This window comes from Anastrepha ludens, chromosome 6 (assembly GCF_028408465.1).
Source record: "Anastrepha ludens isolate Willacy chromosome 6, idAnaLude1.1, whole genome shotgun sequence".
Classification (NCBI taxonomy): domain Eukaryota; kingdom Metazoa; phylum Arthropoda; class Insecta; order Diptera; family Tephritidae; genus Anastrepha; species Anastrepha ludens.
In genome coordinates, this window is record NC_071502.1 from 43,471,669 (window position 1) to 43,487,576 (window position 15,908).

Consider the following 15,908-nt stretch of genomic DNA (forward strand, 5'->3'; position numbering starts at 1 on the left):
ATCCAAATTGGTTTAATTACAAAAAAAAAGGATAAATGTAAATATAGGCTGACTGCTTAAATGTCAGCTGCGCTGCATAAGAGCAAAGAGGAATTTTATTAAACAAAAAAGGTCGATGATGCGTAACTGTTTGAAGTTCCGAAATGCATGCATCGAGTTGTTGATGTACATCACAAACGCAAATTGTACATCACAGATTTTTATGATGCCAAACATTGCAGACAAAAATTTGTTGGGATATTCTACCAAGCTGGCAGCCATGCGCAAGATATACATTCACATATAATTTAATTGATTCTGCTGATTGATTTATGTTATTCACCCAATATGTTTAACTGTTTATTAAAACTCGTCAAGACATGGATCACGAACTATGTTTAACACGATTCCAACTACACAGGTAACACTACGCACCCTTTGGCCTATGTGAAATCTATTCTGTTGAGCCAGATACGACTATACATACCTAACCTAATCTTACCCACACATACTCAATCCATCCGCTTTGGAACAATCAAAGACCGTCGTTTTTTGTTAAACACTTTTTGCAAAAGCATTTTATTTATTTTATATTTTTTTGTTTCACTTTCAAGTAAGTATATATATATATATTTATATATTTCATATTTATATAGATAGTTGATGGAATTAATATGTATGAATGTGTGTATATAAGTTATTTACTTCTATATAATGGACGTCAGCGAGGGACGCCACATTCAAGCGACACAAATTGCAATGCCGCAAATGCACATGGTCACACAAACTACAAATATGAGCACATAAATAGTCATAGATAAATAAATCTTGTACAGGTGTGAATGTACATTTCCGGATTGTAGTTTGCAGTGCATGAATTATTTAGTGTTGTGTGTGTGTATATGTGTGTGAATATGTGTTGCGCTGTGTGTCAATTTATTAAAAAAAAAGAAAAAAAGATTTCACTACTGACTGCTCTGATTTATTTTATTTGTTGCTGCTTTATTTAATTGCATATTTGTGTTTTCTAATATTATATTTTTTGCTTTCTGCAAAACGTGCATTAACGGCATATTTACGCAGTGTACAGATCGACATGTAAATGTGTCGTATTTTTGTTTTGTTGTGCCTGTTTTTAGGCGTTCACCATGGGAATAACTTGTATGTGTAGGTGTATGTGTATGTGTGCTTGTGTTTGTGGGTATGTATGCCAGGGAATGATTGTATATTTGAGTCAATGTGTGTATTTTGGGAGACTCTGAAACATCTAATTGCAATTGCAAAACAGACAAACACGAGGCTACAATCCATTAAAATTGTGCATAAAATGCAAAGAAAACCAAACCACTTTCGATATTGGTCGACGTGACGCGTTTCCACATTTTTCTATTATGTTTTCTTTGTTGCTGTTTTAATTAATTGCCTTACATTTGCACATTCGTATTTTTATTCATTACCCTTTTGCATTAAGCCTTAGGTATAATACTTTCTTTGCTGGTTTTTCTCTTTGCGTTTCAGATGCACCTACAAATGTATTTCTTCTGCATATGTAGATCATTTCGTTCGGATAGTTCTCTTTTTTTCTAATGTATGTCATGTTCTTTTTAAGATAATAAAATTATAAGACGCTTTATTGTTTGCCGATTTATCATTGCTTTTGCACTCCTATTATTATTATTATCTGAGTTTGTATAACAGTTTTTTTAACCCAAATCTAATACAAAAAACCATAAACAAATTAATTCTTGATTGGCGAATAACTTTTTGTTACAATTAAAAGTAAATGTATAAAAAAAAAACCAATATAAATGTATATGAAAAAAGTTAGGTGTGGAAAAATGTATAACCTAATATCTTCGAGACCAATTGCATATATACGAGACAAATACGAGATGTTTTTCAATACACAAATTTAGTGCAATAAAAAGGACATGGCCCTTAGTGATATTCAAATATGTTCACTTTTAAGCTGTTTTGCATGCATTTGTTTTTGTTAAAATATAAATATGTATAGCAAAATCATACGGTAATGGCAGCAATGCCGTTCTTGGCGTGGCAGTGGCGGTCAAAGAGGAAAAAGTCTCACCCTCTCCCCAGCTGCCAGTGAAGTTAAAATGTAAAAGTGTACAATTCATTTTTTTAATTTTATATTTTGTTGGCCATTTGCTGCTGTTACCGCTATGATTGAGCTACTAGGCAAGTTTTTAACGTTCGATTGTTATTTTGTTTGTCTTTGTCTTTCTTTAACTTTGTTGTTTTTTCTTTATACTTGTTTTTGTTTACTTTGCCAGTTTTATTTTCTAAATTATTTGCATTTCTAGTATGTTTTCATTTTCATACAGTTTGTTAAGGTATTTCTTGTATTTCTAAGTTTTTTTTAATGCCTTGTTCCAATAAAAAAGAATTACTACTTAAATTCAGCTTTATACATCATGTGCATTATTTTAATCATATTGTAATTGTAGTTTCTGAAGGGGAGGAGGGGAGAAGGAGTTTTTTAAATGGAGAGATTTGCTTTTGCGTCTCATCTAGTAAAAATATATAGTAAATTTTCAATTTCTTAATAATAAAATTTTCAGTTTTTCTGCTGTTCTTTTGCTTTTTATCTTTTTATTTTGCATTTGTTAGCATATCTTTTGTTTTCATTTTCATTATCCTTTTCTAATGTATTCATTATCTTTCTGGTTTTTCGTTTACTTTCAGTTTTTTTCTTCATTTGTAAGTGTTTTATTTATTTTTTGTAATATCTATACATTTTCTCTACGTTAAGAACTTAAATGTTAAAATTTATTGGGAACATTTATAATAATCATATCAATCATAATTTTTGCCTATTACCAGTATTTTTGGGGTGTTTGTTAGAATAAAATAAATTATTGTTATGCATATTCTTTTTTCATGTCCTGGATTTCTGTGCATTGCGTTTGCTTTTCTTTGCTTAATTTAATGTTTTCATATTGTTTACCTTTGTCCTTTTCATTTTGTTGTTTTTCATTGTTTACATATAATTTAGTTTTTGTTTTTAAACCATTTTAGTTTCTTTAGTTTTATGCCATTTTATTTTTTATTCGCTTTTTAATTACAATAAATACACATTTCTTGCATCAATTTTACAACTAAGCTTAAAATTGGTTGCTTTTTCTTCTGGGTTTGTTTTTTGTTATTTTTATGCTTTTTAGACATCTGCTGTTGTTACCTCGCGCACTCTCCATTTTTCTAGTGTTTCGATTCTGTTTCTTGCATACAATTAAATACTCTTATACATAATGCGTAAATGGGTTTTGTTATTTTTTGTTTTTACTTTTGCACGGTGAGTAATTTAATATAAATGTACTTTTTCATGATTACATTAGCATATTTTTCATATTCTTGTATTTGTAATTTATAATGACGCCCATATAATTCACGCGGTTTCAGTGTTGTGGGTATTTTTCTTTTGCCGATTTGTGACAAAAATATAAACTTTACATATGTATATCGAAGCAAAAAAGTTTGTTTATGTGTTTAGGTATGAATAAGTGAGTGTGTTTGTGTTTCTTTGTTTGTTTGATTTGTGTTCATTATGTTGTATTCAAGGGGTGCATGAATAATTTTTAATAGCTATAATAGTACATAATATATTGATAGGGACATAAATATGCCATTTAATTTGAAGTAGAGTTTAAATTTAATTTTAGTTGCAAATCATTGAGTTCTACTCAATGTGACATCCATAAAATCTACTGTGTAATCAACGTTAAACTGCCAGTTAGTTATTCAATGTGTTTCTATATAACGTTTCATTTTGTTTTTATATTTTCCATTTGCTTTTTGTTTTTGTTGGTTGAATATTTTAATTATTTAAGGTTTAACAATAAGCATTTTTTAAGATATTTTTTATTTTTTTTTTTTTTTCACTAATGTAAACTTTTATGTAACATCGAAATCAAAAAGGATATTCCATAATTTTTGCTTTAAAGTTTACATCTCTACATGTACATATATGTATTTGTTGTATGTATGCGTATTTATGTTGTATTTTTTTAATATTTTTTTTTTTAATTTTTCATAGTTCTTAAAGATATATGTATGTATATTCGAAAACTTCCTTTAATAAATTTGCATCGGTATTCACCTGGGAATTTTTTTACTTATCTTTCTCAAATTCTTCAAACTTAGATGAATCAACTACACTTTTTTTATTCTTATTCACTAACGCTTTATGAAAACTTTCTTCTTATACTTACCACTTTATGAGCTTGACAATAATATTCACCACTAATTCACCTCTTGTAAACAATATTTAGCTTAGAATACATTTCTTGTTGTATTAAATGTCATTTTTTTTTAATTTCTCTCAAACCAGTTCTTCAATTTAATAGTAAAAGACTTGGCCTGCCTTCTGTCGTTTGCGTTCCTCCAATTTTCGATTTATCTCTTGTTGGCGTTCGATTTTGTTGAGTGCACGTGCAACGTACAAAAACTTATTGTCGCCCAATTGCTTGCCATTTAGGCCAATAACTGCAGCTAAAGCTGATTGTGGGCTCTCAAAAGCAACAAACCCGAAACGGCGTGAACGACCTTCCTCATCGAGCATCACCTAAAAGAAAATATTTTGGGTTAGTTGAATCACCTATAAGTACATATTATAGTTTTTTGAATTATATACTTTTATACGATTATATAGTTATTAGTGGTTCCTGGATATTGGCATTAAATTTCAGGTCATATTTAGAATACAGAAAATATGCGGCATAAATGCCCTGTCACTCCAGCAGCATTCCCCGTATGTAAGTATGGGGAATGTTTATGCTGCTACAACAACAACCAAATAAATACGAACTTATGCAATATAAACCATAGTGGGACTTCCAAATTGTCTGTTTGAAACCAACCAATTCACTCTTCATTTGGCCCTTAAAAGATTTTTTTCTAAACTTTGCCACAAAATCCAATATACGAATATATGTATGTATGTATAGCTGTATCAGCATGAACTATATTTACATCTGCAGTGTTTCATAAACAAATACTTATGTAAACTTCTCTCTGAAAGGTATAAATTTTAAGCAAACACTGTTGCAAACGTGAAAGTAATCAAGCAGTTATATTTTTGTTTGTTTTGAATTTCAAATTAATAAAATATAAGTTTCATCTTTAAGCGTATCGTTCGCGCATTATTAGCCTTAGCAGTAGTTGTCAAGCCAAGGTTTAATCAAAGTAGGTACAATGTAGTATGGAATTAAGTAAACTAACGGGTGTTAACAAGGGTAGCAGTTGGGGAGACACACCAAAGCACAAGGCATAAACAAGGACATGCGCAACGGTATTCTACTGTGAAGCAAACGCAAAACAGAACAAACCACAGCATAGAAAGAATTAGGAAAAATTGTATAACAGGAAAACGCTGATACAGAGGAAAGTTCAGGCTGGGAGAAATAGAGAGGAGATGATGCATAAAGAGAATAAGCCATAAAACAAAGCTAACAGCAGATTTAGCTTTACAGGTATGCTAGTGCATAACCCCAAATCGTAAAAACTCACATTTCACCTAACGACTCTGTATATTTTACTATCGGACACTTGCGCAACACTCAATGATGCCCATTCACTAAATATATGCTACCTACACCATTAATAAGTTTATCGAAATTTACCTTGTGACTTGTTATGCGTCCGTACGGTTCAAACATTTCATGTAAATGCTGATCAGTAAAATCTTCGTTCAGATTCTTGACGTAAAGATTCCTAAATTGTGAAGCTTTCTCTTGCTCACGGTCACGGCGTGGTATGAATTTTACTACGTGCACCTTCTGATTATTGCACAGCATACCATTCACCTTTTCGATGGCAGTGCGTGCGGCTTCTTCGGAATCGAAGTGCACAAAACCATATCCACGTGAATTGCCATCCTCATCTTTGGCCACATTACAGTTAAGAATATTGCCAAATACGGAGAATGTGTCATACACAGCTTTGTTGTCAATAGAACGTTCCAAATTCTTGATATAAATTTTACCACTATCTGCGGAACTAGAACTGCCTCCGCTACCATTGCCACTACCGGGCATGCCGCTTCCATTGTTTGGCATATGAGGCGACATTGAAGTAATATTTCCACTACTCATGCCCATGGGCGCATGCGGTGCGTGACGACTCATAGCCGAGGCGGCATGATGAATATTGTTATTGCCCGTGCCTGGATGGGCTCCTGGATGCGTACCATGTGCTGCCGATGGATGGTGTGCCATTGGACCTCCAGCTTGTCCTGTGGCGGCATGGTGATGCAATTGCGGTTGCTGCGGATGATGTGCTGTGGCCAATGGGTGGCCTGCGTAGTGATGGTTGGGGGCAGGATTGCCGCGAAACGTCATCGAATTGACAAACATAATTGGGGGTGGTAGTGACGGCACTGCGGGCTGCTTGTGGAGCGTGGCGGCGGCGATGGAGCTGTTATAAGCGTTATTGTAGGAATTGCTGCCGTAGCTAAGAATTTTGACGCTTTTTAGTGGAGCACCGGCGTACGTTCAATTACTCGCTTATTTCTCAGTTTGCTTTGTCTATATTTCGACACGTACTCCAATCCACTAGTTCACGAAATCGATATGCAATAAAAATTTATTCAGAATAAGAAGTTGGAATATTAATATGAAAAGCTACCTAAAAATTGATATGCACCTTTGAAATCCCAACAAACAATAATCACTTTTTTATCGTGCGCTCCTTTCCCGACCGCATTAACAATTTTCAACTGCTTGAACAACTTGCCCGTTCGCTAGTTCGTTTCGCCTTTCGTCTTCGTTTGCGTGTGCGTTTTGCAAAAAATCGTTTTTCCGCTCGTTGCTTTATCTTCTTTCACTTCACTTTTCTTTGTTTGATTACTTTATTTCTTTAACTGCTTTGTCTTCCTTTCTTCTTATCCTTTTTATCTCTCGAAATTTCAATTACTCTTTACACTTTCGTTAGCTCCTTAGCTCTTATTCTATCTGCATTTTTACTTGTCTAATTTCTACAGCAAATTGAAATGTTTTGTATTTATTTTACTACTTTCAGCTTCTGCACCATGAAATTATTAGTTCTTTAAATTTATATTATTATTTTATTTATTAAGTTCTTTTTTTAAAAAATTTTGATGCGAAAAAACGATTTGCAGACTACAGCCACGAACTTGCTTGCGAGCAAAGAAAATGGCCACAAAATAAAATGTGTAACGTTGTGGCCACTAGACGTGGATTTCTACATGATAAAGTGTTGCCAACGTACAATTCTTTAAATGAGTTTTCACACAGCCGATAACGGTATTTTTTGTGCTTGTATATATTTCTCTTGAAGGGTTCGTATTGATTTTTTGCGCTTAAGTAGGAGCGCTGTTATTTTTGTGAATCGTTTTCCGTTTTATATTGTAACTGGTAAGTAAATAAAAAATAAAGTATCTGGAGTATTTCTATAGCACTTTACTTTAGTTTAAGCGATTCAATAATGTCGAAAGATAAGCACTGCTCAGAAGAGCAATCCTACAGTTGCAAAATCCCAGATAGTCCCACCGTGCTATTTCAACACAATAAAACGATGGTTTCTAATGCTTTGAAATAATATTCTAAGTACAAAACAGCAATTTTCTGAATATAAAACAGTAGCAAACATTTCCAGAAAAAAAGTGTGAAAGATTATTGGCCAGATTGATGGGATGATTGTTAGATTGTCAAAACAGTATCCCAGGAAGAGTGCTGCTGACATCCATTAAGGAAGGCTCAATAATGGTGTGGGACTGCATTTTATGGAACGGTGTTGGACCAATTCATCGTATTGAAGGTAATATGGATCCGATCAATTATGTGTTTTTTTCATAAAAATACTGATATAGATTGGAAATATTTTATTTTTTTTATCGTCTATGCTTAGCGAATAGCGAACACTGCTACTGGTTTTCTGCTGGAAATGGATCGAAATAGATTAGTAATCGCCATCGAGTGCGAATGAAATAAAAAGATTTTTTAGCAATTATTTATAATATTTTGTATATTATCATCAGACATTTCTACATTTTATACCAAAGAAAAAATAGTTTTAACAGCACTGGAGGAAAAAAGTAGTACAGTAAGTTAAACCCATTTTGGGTATTTATCAGAAAAAGGCGGGGAAATTTTTTTTTGTTTTGATAATTTCGCGCAGTGTAGTTTGACATATTCCAAGTTGCTAGAATTTTGAAAGTGCAATTGTTTTTATTTCGCGATTGATTTTATATTCTTGCGGTTTAGTTTGATCTTAAATGGCTGATGAAAGTATTAATTCCAGTCCACAAAAGTTGAATCGCTCCATACATAGGTCCCGTTTGCATCGAAAGAACAAAAGGCTCAACGCAACATTCACAACAGCAACAAAACCGCCTTGTAGCGAAGTGACAAGCTTCCCTGCAAATAATGATAGGACTAGCGAGGAGGAGCTATCCTGCACATTGTTGGTCATGTATGACTCGGAGAAGAATGAGGAAGATGAAACAAATGCGGTACAATTGCATTCAGTCGTTGAAAGACCCCGTTTTGAAGCAGATGTAGATTTTGATCCATTTGCGGAGCAACGCCTTCTCGTGCTTGCGGATCACTGCGGAGCTCCTCCACGAAGCTCGACCAACTTTGTAGCTACTCAAAAGTTTGAGCTTTGTAGTAATTTTTTACTTCAATCACCAGAACGGCCTTCAGATAAAAGCAATAATTTAAAAAGTATCCAAGGGGAGGCATTTGAAATCACAGATTCGGAGTTGCTACAAGCTTGCGTAGAAACCGAAAAAAACACTGTCACTAATAATATAAAGCAAGAAAAACTGGATTTAAATGAGGTACCTGCAACACCAGAATCAAAGCAAAAGACGAAAACAATTGTAGATTTAATACTTGAAGATTTCTGTAGTTCACCTGATCTACAGCACTCATCGGAAGAAAGTAGTTTCCTTTTTAGATTTGCTAACAAACCGCTGCGTACATACAGCAGACTTCGGCACAAACACACAATTGCACGTCAAAATATTGCTGAGCAATATGGGCAACCTACCAACAGTGGGAATCATTGCGTCGTCGATGATGATTTATTTAGCAATGATTCGTCAACTGATTTGTCGGTCCAAGAAGATCCTACTCAACTAAGATCTACAACAAATGGAGAAGAAGTCGTCGATTTACACCATTCACAAAATTTGTGTGAAAATTTGCAAAATTTGAGTGCTTACTTTACTGAGTTGTCGGGATCGGATAAAAAGCAAGAAATGGTTCTAGAATCTACGACACAACAATTAATGCTAAATAAAAGTACAAATAGAATGCTAACATCAGCAGAAGGAAGTTCAGGTATATATTACACGGCAATAAAAGAGGAGGCAAATAGTTTGCTGAAGGAAGTAGAATTACATACCCAGGAACAATGTCTAACTAGTCGGAGTGGAAATATTTCATTTGATGAGGAATTTAAAGGTTTTCCGAGTGAGGATGAGAACACTTGCGTTGGTATAGAAACTATACCAAATGAAGACTGTGATATAGCAAAAACTCATGGTACGTTATCCAATTGATGTCGACTACCTATATGTTCCAATTTGTTCCTTTTTTTCTTTTTATAGTAGACGATCTAGAAAGTTTTGATGACGATGACGAATGGAATGATGAATGCGATTTTTTTGCGAATTTCGATATGGAAGTGGCTTTAGATGCAGCGTCAGCGTCGAAATTGGAAAAAAAAGAGACGTTTGAAGTAATTAATAAAAAGAATTCAAGTTCGCATCATTCTTTGGAAGAAAATGTAGAAGTTGTACCAGGTTTTCGAACTGCCTCTAATAAAGCAGTGATAATATCTGCAGAGGCTCAATTATGTGCTTCGAAAATACTTCAGGAGCTACCGCCACTCCCAACAAATAGTGGCTACACAGACGACTTAGTCACGAAAGATGGAAACACTGCAGATTTTCAAACTGCTCTGAATCGAACAGTATCAATACCCAAACCAGAAGGTTTTAATGAATATTCTTCAAACACACCAACTAGTTCATATGATAGACTGAGAAATTCTAGAATAGAAAATAATACCTTGCAAAGTTTTGCTGGCTTCGAAACGGCTTCAAGTAAGAAAATTATAATTTCCAAGGAAGCGCTACAGCAAGCTGCAAAAATTGTTGAACAGTTGCCGCCATTACCGCACGACCATATTTGCATTATGAAAGACCCTTGCTCAACCACTGCGCCAACCGATAAAGAAACATTCGTTGGATTTCGTACTGCTTCAAGTAAAACAATAAAAGTATCCAAAGAAGCACAAGAGCGTGCATCAAAAATATTAGAGGAACTACCAGAATTATATGCAGAACAGAAATTAGGGGCGACTAAGTGTGGAACGGAAACGACGTTGCCTAGTGCTAATTCATATATAGGCTTTCGAACTGCATCTAGTAAAGCCATACAAATCTCAGAAGCGGCACAAAAGCGGGCGGCAATAATTGTACAAGGCGTGATAGATGAAAATGTTGAATATAATCGCAAAGAGTGCTTAGAAAGTATGCAATTTAGTGAGTGGCCGGTAGAAGAGGTTGAACAGATCGATATTAAAGCGAAACAGATAGCTATCGAAGGTGTAGGTAATGTAAATGCTCCCGGTTTTGCCACATCATCTAAAAAACTAATTCTGGTATCAGACTCAACCAAGCAAAAAACTGCCGCTATTCTCGAAAACTTACCAAAACAACCTGCTAAAGTACAATCAAAATCTATTTGCAAAAGCGCAGAAAGAGATTCTGAACCCGAACATCTCAATAATGTGGTATTTTCTGAGTGGTTTTTAGCGGAGGCTATTGAGGTCTCTGGTGGTGAACAAGAGACACAATCAAATGGCTCGAATAAAAGGAAACACCTTGGTTTAGACTTTGATCATAACGACGAAGAACCTAAAACTCCGCGGCGTACACCAAAATCAGTGTGTAAATCGGTTAACACTCAACGAAGTCCGTTGACTCATATACAACCTACATTGAAACGTTCCAGCTTGAGTGAATTGGCAGTAAAGACACCGCCCGATTACAGAGCTAGCCATGGTATAATAGCGCGTAAGAATCTACTCTCCTTAAACAAACGTAATAAATTAAGTGCACGGTCGTTGCAGCTGAGTAAAGAGTTGCGGGAGGATTCTAGTGTGGCTGAAACACCAACAAAAAGAATTACAAACTCACATATTGCACCAATTACCGCTGAACCCAAATCACCACCTGATACACCAAATCTTCGGGAATTCTTTGCATCGGCATCAATGAGTACCAGTACACCACATCCGCCAGCACGACAGCAAACACACATACGTACACGTGCAAGAAAAAAGGATGACGTAGAAGCTGTCGCGACGGCTACACCCACAAACGACTCATCATTAAAGCGCATCGAATGGGAAAATGAGAGTTTGGATAGAAGTGTTTCTTCGCCAAATACTACGAGTAGATTGTCTAATTTGTCTTTTAGCAATATAACAAAAATGGCATCGAATCCGACGCCCAAACAGCGTATTGAGCGTCTACGTATGTATGGTAAGCCACCAAGCGTCTCACCTATTTACATGTCTAGCACAAATAATTGTCGTATATCAGGACTAAAGAGACGTACTCGCAGTGACACCAAGAATGAGAAGAAGTAGCGAGAAATACTGGTTTGACGGCCGCATTGATCGTGTACAGTAAAGCATGTGCTTAATTGTTCCTCATCTTTTTGTATGAATGATTGCTATCAAAATGTATATATGTATGTATTTATGTAAATTTAATTTAATTACTTTTTAATTGTTTTTATCATTAATACAAATGTGTAATGATTACCGCATTGGTGGTTTGCAAAAGTTAAGAGGAATATAATTACTTTCAATAAATTTAGAAGGATAATCAAAAGGACGCAAAAAACAGTAGCTCTAATTGCGTTTATCTAAGACGAAGGCAGTTTTTCACTAATGAAGTTTAAGAAACTCACCTACTTGAAGCAAATACGAAAACCTTCTTGGGAAATCAGAATCACAATGTCATAGTTTCTGAAGATATCGAGAAGGCATTTGACAGGGTCATATCAACACACGTAATAAAATAATTAAATATATGGGGTGTACCCCAATTGCTTTTAAAGCTTATACTATCCTTCCTTTCACATAGAAGGATCACCGTCAAAGTCGACGGGTACTTCTCACGCCCCTTTACTCTCAACAATGGCATCCCACAAGGTTCACCTCTGTCAGTATTCCTCTTCAGCGCATACACAAACACACTTTCCAAGTTGGTTAATAACTCACCCGGTGTAAACTTTATAGGGATATACGCAGACAACATATTTGCACTAGTCTCAGGAGCCGAAGCTGAAGTACAACAAAACTTGAATAATCTGGACAGGAAGATACAAAACTGGGCAAACATGACAGGAGCAGTGATTCCAGCTAACAAGATAGAAGCCCTGCACATATGCAGGAAAAGAAGCTGCCACGCAAATAATATTACAATTAGAAACACCACGATAACATTACAAAGCAATCTGAGAATTTTAGGTGTCACTTTCACTAGAAATGACCACGTCAAAAATATAGTTAACAAACTTAGCAAGGTGCACAACGTGCTGAAGATAATATGCACAAAGAAAAAAGGCCCACATATGGATACGGCACTCGCAATATGTCGATCTTTAGCCGAAGGAGCAGTACAGCACTGCGTGACCCTATACGGATGGACATCCGAGGCAAATAAAAGCAAAATAAACACAGCCATGAACAATTGTTTCAGAACAGCGTCTGGGCTACTAATATCAACACCGCTAGATGCCACCAGAGTAGAGGAAAAAATAAACAGAAGTTGGTGTAGCATTAGATTGATAGCAACGAGAATGCGGAGTACAAACATACCAATATCGGCCAAACCCATAGAACAGATCACAGCACATTCAAAATTAATGATTGACATCTCCTTAAGTAGACAAAAAAAAAACAACACCAACGCAATCATCTACCAACAAGCATTTCTAGAGTACAAAAATAGGCACGCTCCAGATATAACGATATATACAGACGGTTCCCTGCTCGACGAAACAGCAACATACGCAGTAGTCGAACAAAACTCTAAGGATGAATACAATGTCGTTCACGAATCACTATTACCACCTAATACTGGAATTCACAACGCCGAGCTGGCAGCCATACGATTTGCAGCACACCATGTAGCAACAAAACATAATTGTGCACTAATATGCACCGACAGCCTCAGCGTAGCTGTATCTCTTCTTAGTGAAAACACCGAGCAGTTCACATATCTTACAAATGGCCTGCCAGGCCAAGCAAACATTACAGTGTTATGGATACCAGGTCATTCAGGGATAAAGGGAAACGAGCTAGCCGATGATGCCGCCAAAAATGCCAGGAAGTTGCCGTTAATATCAGAAGTTCCATGTTTAAGAACGATTATCACAAATTATTACAAAAAATACGTCCAAGAGAATGAAAATCAAAAATGGTCTCTATCAGAATCCTTTTTGAACAAACACAACACCGGCATCGACCGACCCAAATACAACCCAAACTTATCCAGAACAGATTGCATAATCATGGCTCGCATGAGAGTTGGCGTAACAAAGTTCTCATCCCAACATTACTTTCAACAGTCAAGGCCATTAGAATGCGCATGGTGCTCAACCATCCTCAGCGTTGAGCATATACTCAAACAGTGTCCAGTAACAGGAGACCAAAACATCAATCTAACAAAAGCCCTAGACTGTAGCCAGGAAAGTGCTATGAAAATCCTTAAAGACGCTCTTAGTGTACATAACTTACTTCATGAAGTGTAAATCAGTTTTCCTTGGGGCAATATGGCCTTAGTTGCCCAGCCCCAACATATACCTTATAAATTTATTTATAAAGTATAGAATAAATAAATAAATAAATAAATATTTAGGCTTGCCATAAATTCTGTGACAAATTTTACAATGCATATGGCGAGAACAAATTCGCAGAAAAAAGTTCCGTTATTTTTGCTTTTCTCCGTTTGCATTGTCTACTAATTAATTATACTCAGTTTGGTGGCAAATTTCGCTTGTTAATAATGAAGTGGGAGCTAAAGAAAATTGCACTGCAGTGATTGCATAACAACAGTCTGGCAAAAGGGCAAGTGAGGTTTACGAATTGCTGAAAAAACTTAATATTTCGAGACTATTTGTTTACCGCACGATCAATAGTTGTTCCCAAACGTCTGAGGTGACAGCCATGAAAAGAAGTGGTGGTTCTCGCGTGGTTCGAACCAGCGCAGTCATAAAAGCCGTTCGAGAAAGAATTCACAGAAATCCCCTTAGAGAGCAGAAAATCATGTTCAGGGAAATTAATGTATCGACCAGATCCATGCCAAGATTAATTAGTGATGATCAGCCCAATCAGCCGTCTGCACTTCCTTCTGCTTAATGACAGTAGGGCTTGCGACAGTCGATTCGACATGACAGGTAACATCAGTTTAGTCCATCTGCAGCCTCTCTCAGCATGCCCAGCTCGCTTGTGGGTTGTAGTAGCCCATTTGCTAACCGTGGCTTTGATGGCCGCAGAAGGGAGTGTCAAAACGGGGCTATCTAAGGCCATGAGCGCAGCTTGGCTGTCACTGCAGACACATATAGATCTGTCTCTCCATCGGTTTTCCACAACAAAGTTCGCCGCTTCTTGAACTCCATACATCTCCGCTTGAAACACAGATGCATGCATTCCAAGAGCGAAGTGCAGTTTTGTCCTTCTGGATTCCACGTAGACCCCAGAGCCGGAGCCGTGCTCAGTCTTGGAGCCATCCGTGAAAATGCAAAAACGGTGTTCGTCGGACTCATTTTCAGAGTTTGACCACAACTGATCCTCTGGCAGCACTACACTGTATCTCTTTTTAAGTACGACTCTTGATGGCATGGAGCCAAGGGACATGGAGAGAATCGTTGGATCGAAGTCCATGCCTTCTTTGTTTTCCAATACCGGACAGGGGCCGTACCAGTTCCCATTGTGTTTTAGCCTGCAGATGGCCTTCAAGGATCTCCTTGGATGAAAGCATTAAGTGGTGGTAAACCAATCAGAGCATCTAATGCCGGACCTGAAGTAGTCAGAAAAGCTCCGGTGCGCCACAGTGCATTGTAGTCTCGATAAGGTCCTCCTAACTCCCACGAGAGAGAGTCTACTCAGTCTACTCATCCAGACCACTGATGCATAGGTAATAATAGGTCTTATCATAGCCCTGTAGATCCATAGGACCTAACTAGGAGAAAGACTCCACGTTTTCCCAAAGAAATGTCTTTGTTTCAACGTGTGACTTCCAAAGATGTTTACTATAGAGGATTCTCCAAGATATTTGATTTCTTTGGATAGCTGGATTGTGACTCCTTTTAGCTTAGGCAGAACGAGTCCATCAAGCTTCTCTGGTAAAGAGGACAATTGCATACTTGAAATCTAAATAAAAAGTTTGAAATTTTGTAATTTTTGTTTTGATGGTTTTTATTGTAGTATGAACTTTGTTTTTATAAAAGAAAAATTGAAACTAAGAAGTAAATAAATAAATAGAAAAAGGATAAGTTTCTTTTGTTTTTTGGTTTTTTTTTTACGTCGACTGTATTTCAGAACCAACTACGGATGTTTTATTCAACTAACTTTTATCTTTGCCGATCTTTTCTTAAATAACTTAAAAAAATTAACAGATACCGCTGCTAGAAAGGCATTTAGAGAAGCTAATACACCTTTGACCTCTCCGGCGCCGGTTGAGAGACTATTTTCATTTGCATGCATTGTAATTGGCCCACGACGCCATACTTTCTCCAACGATAACTTCGAATTGCTGACTTTAATGAAAGCCAATGTACACTTCCTGAAGTGATGCACAGAAAAACTATTTCCTTGCAGCTATTGTCTTTAATTTACTTTGCTAGGAAAAACGGTACGACAATGTC

General features: G+C 36.2%; 2 protein-coding genes across 5 annotated transcripts; one reads left to right on the top strand and one right to left on the bottom strand.

Moving 5' to 3' along the window:
* Positions 1–580: 580 nt before the first annotated feature.
* On the bottom strand, positions 581–7,158 carry LOC128868880 (polyadenylate-binding protein). Of its 3 annotated transcripts, XR_008455170.1 has the most exons (4): positions 6,637–7,158; positions 5,616–6,545; positions 4,246–4,558; positions 581–1,503 (listed from the first exon to the last, which is right to left on the bottom strand). XR_008455170.1 is itself a non-coding variant. In XM_054111440.1 (3 exons), exons 2-3 carry the CDS (start codon positions 6,345–6,347, stop codon positions 4,334–4,336), a joined length of 957 nt encoding a protein of 318 aa, XP_053967415.1. In that variant the 5' UTR covers positions 6,348–6,545; positions 6,637–7,158; the 3' UTR covers positions 1,752–4,333. The 3 variants fall into 3 exon arrangements, 2 of the variants coding, with proteins under 2 accessions (XP_053967415.1, XP_053967416.1); XM_054111440.1 differs by lacking the exon at positions 581–1,503 and having other exon boundaries at positions 1,752–4,558; XM_054111441.1 differs by lacking the exon at positions 581–1,503 and having other exon boundaries at positions 1,752–4,558; positions 6,619–7,158.
* A 952-nt stretch (positions 7,159–8,110) lies between these two features.
* On the top strand, positions 8,111–11,895 carry LOC128867508 (breast cancer type 2 susceptibility protein homolog). Of its 2 annotated transcripts, none has more exons than XM_054108773.1 (2): positions 8,111–9,503; positions 9,572–11,895. In XM_054108773.1, the coding sequence occupies exons 1-2, from the start codon at positions 8,228–8,230 to the stop codon at positions 11,617–11,619; spliced, it is 3,324 nt and encodes a 1,107-aa protein (XP_053964748.1). In that variant the 5' UTR covers positions 8,111–8,227; the 3' UTR covers positions 11,620–11,895. The 2 variants fall into 2 exon arrangements, with proteins under 2 accessions (XP_053964748.1, XP_053964747.1); XM_054108772.1 differs by having other exon boundaries at positions 8,112–9,503; positions 9,569–11,894.
* The last annotated feature ends 4,013 nt before the right edge of the window (positions 11,896–15,908 follow it).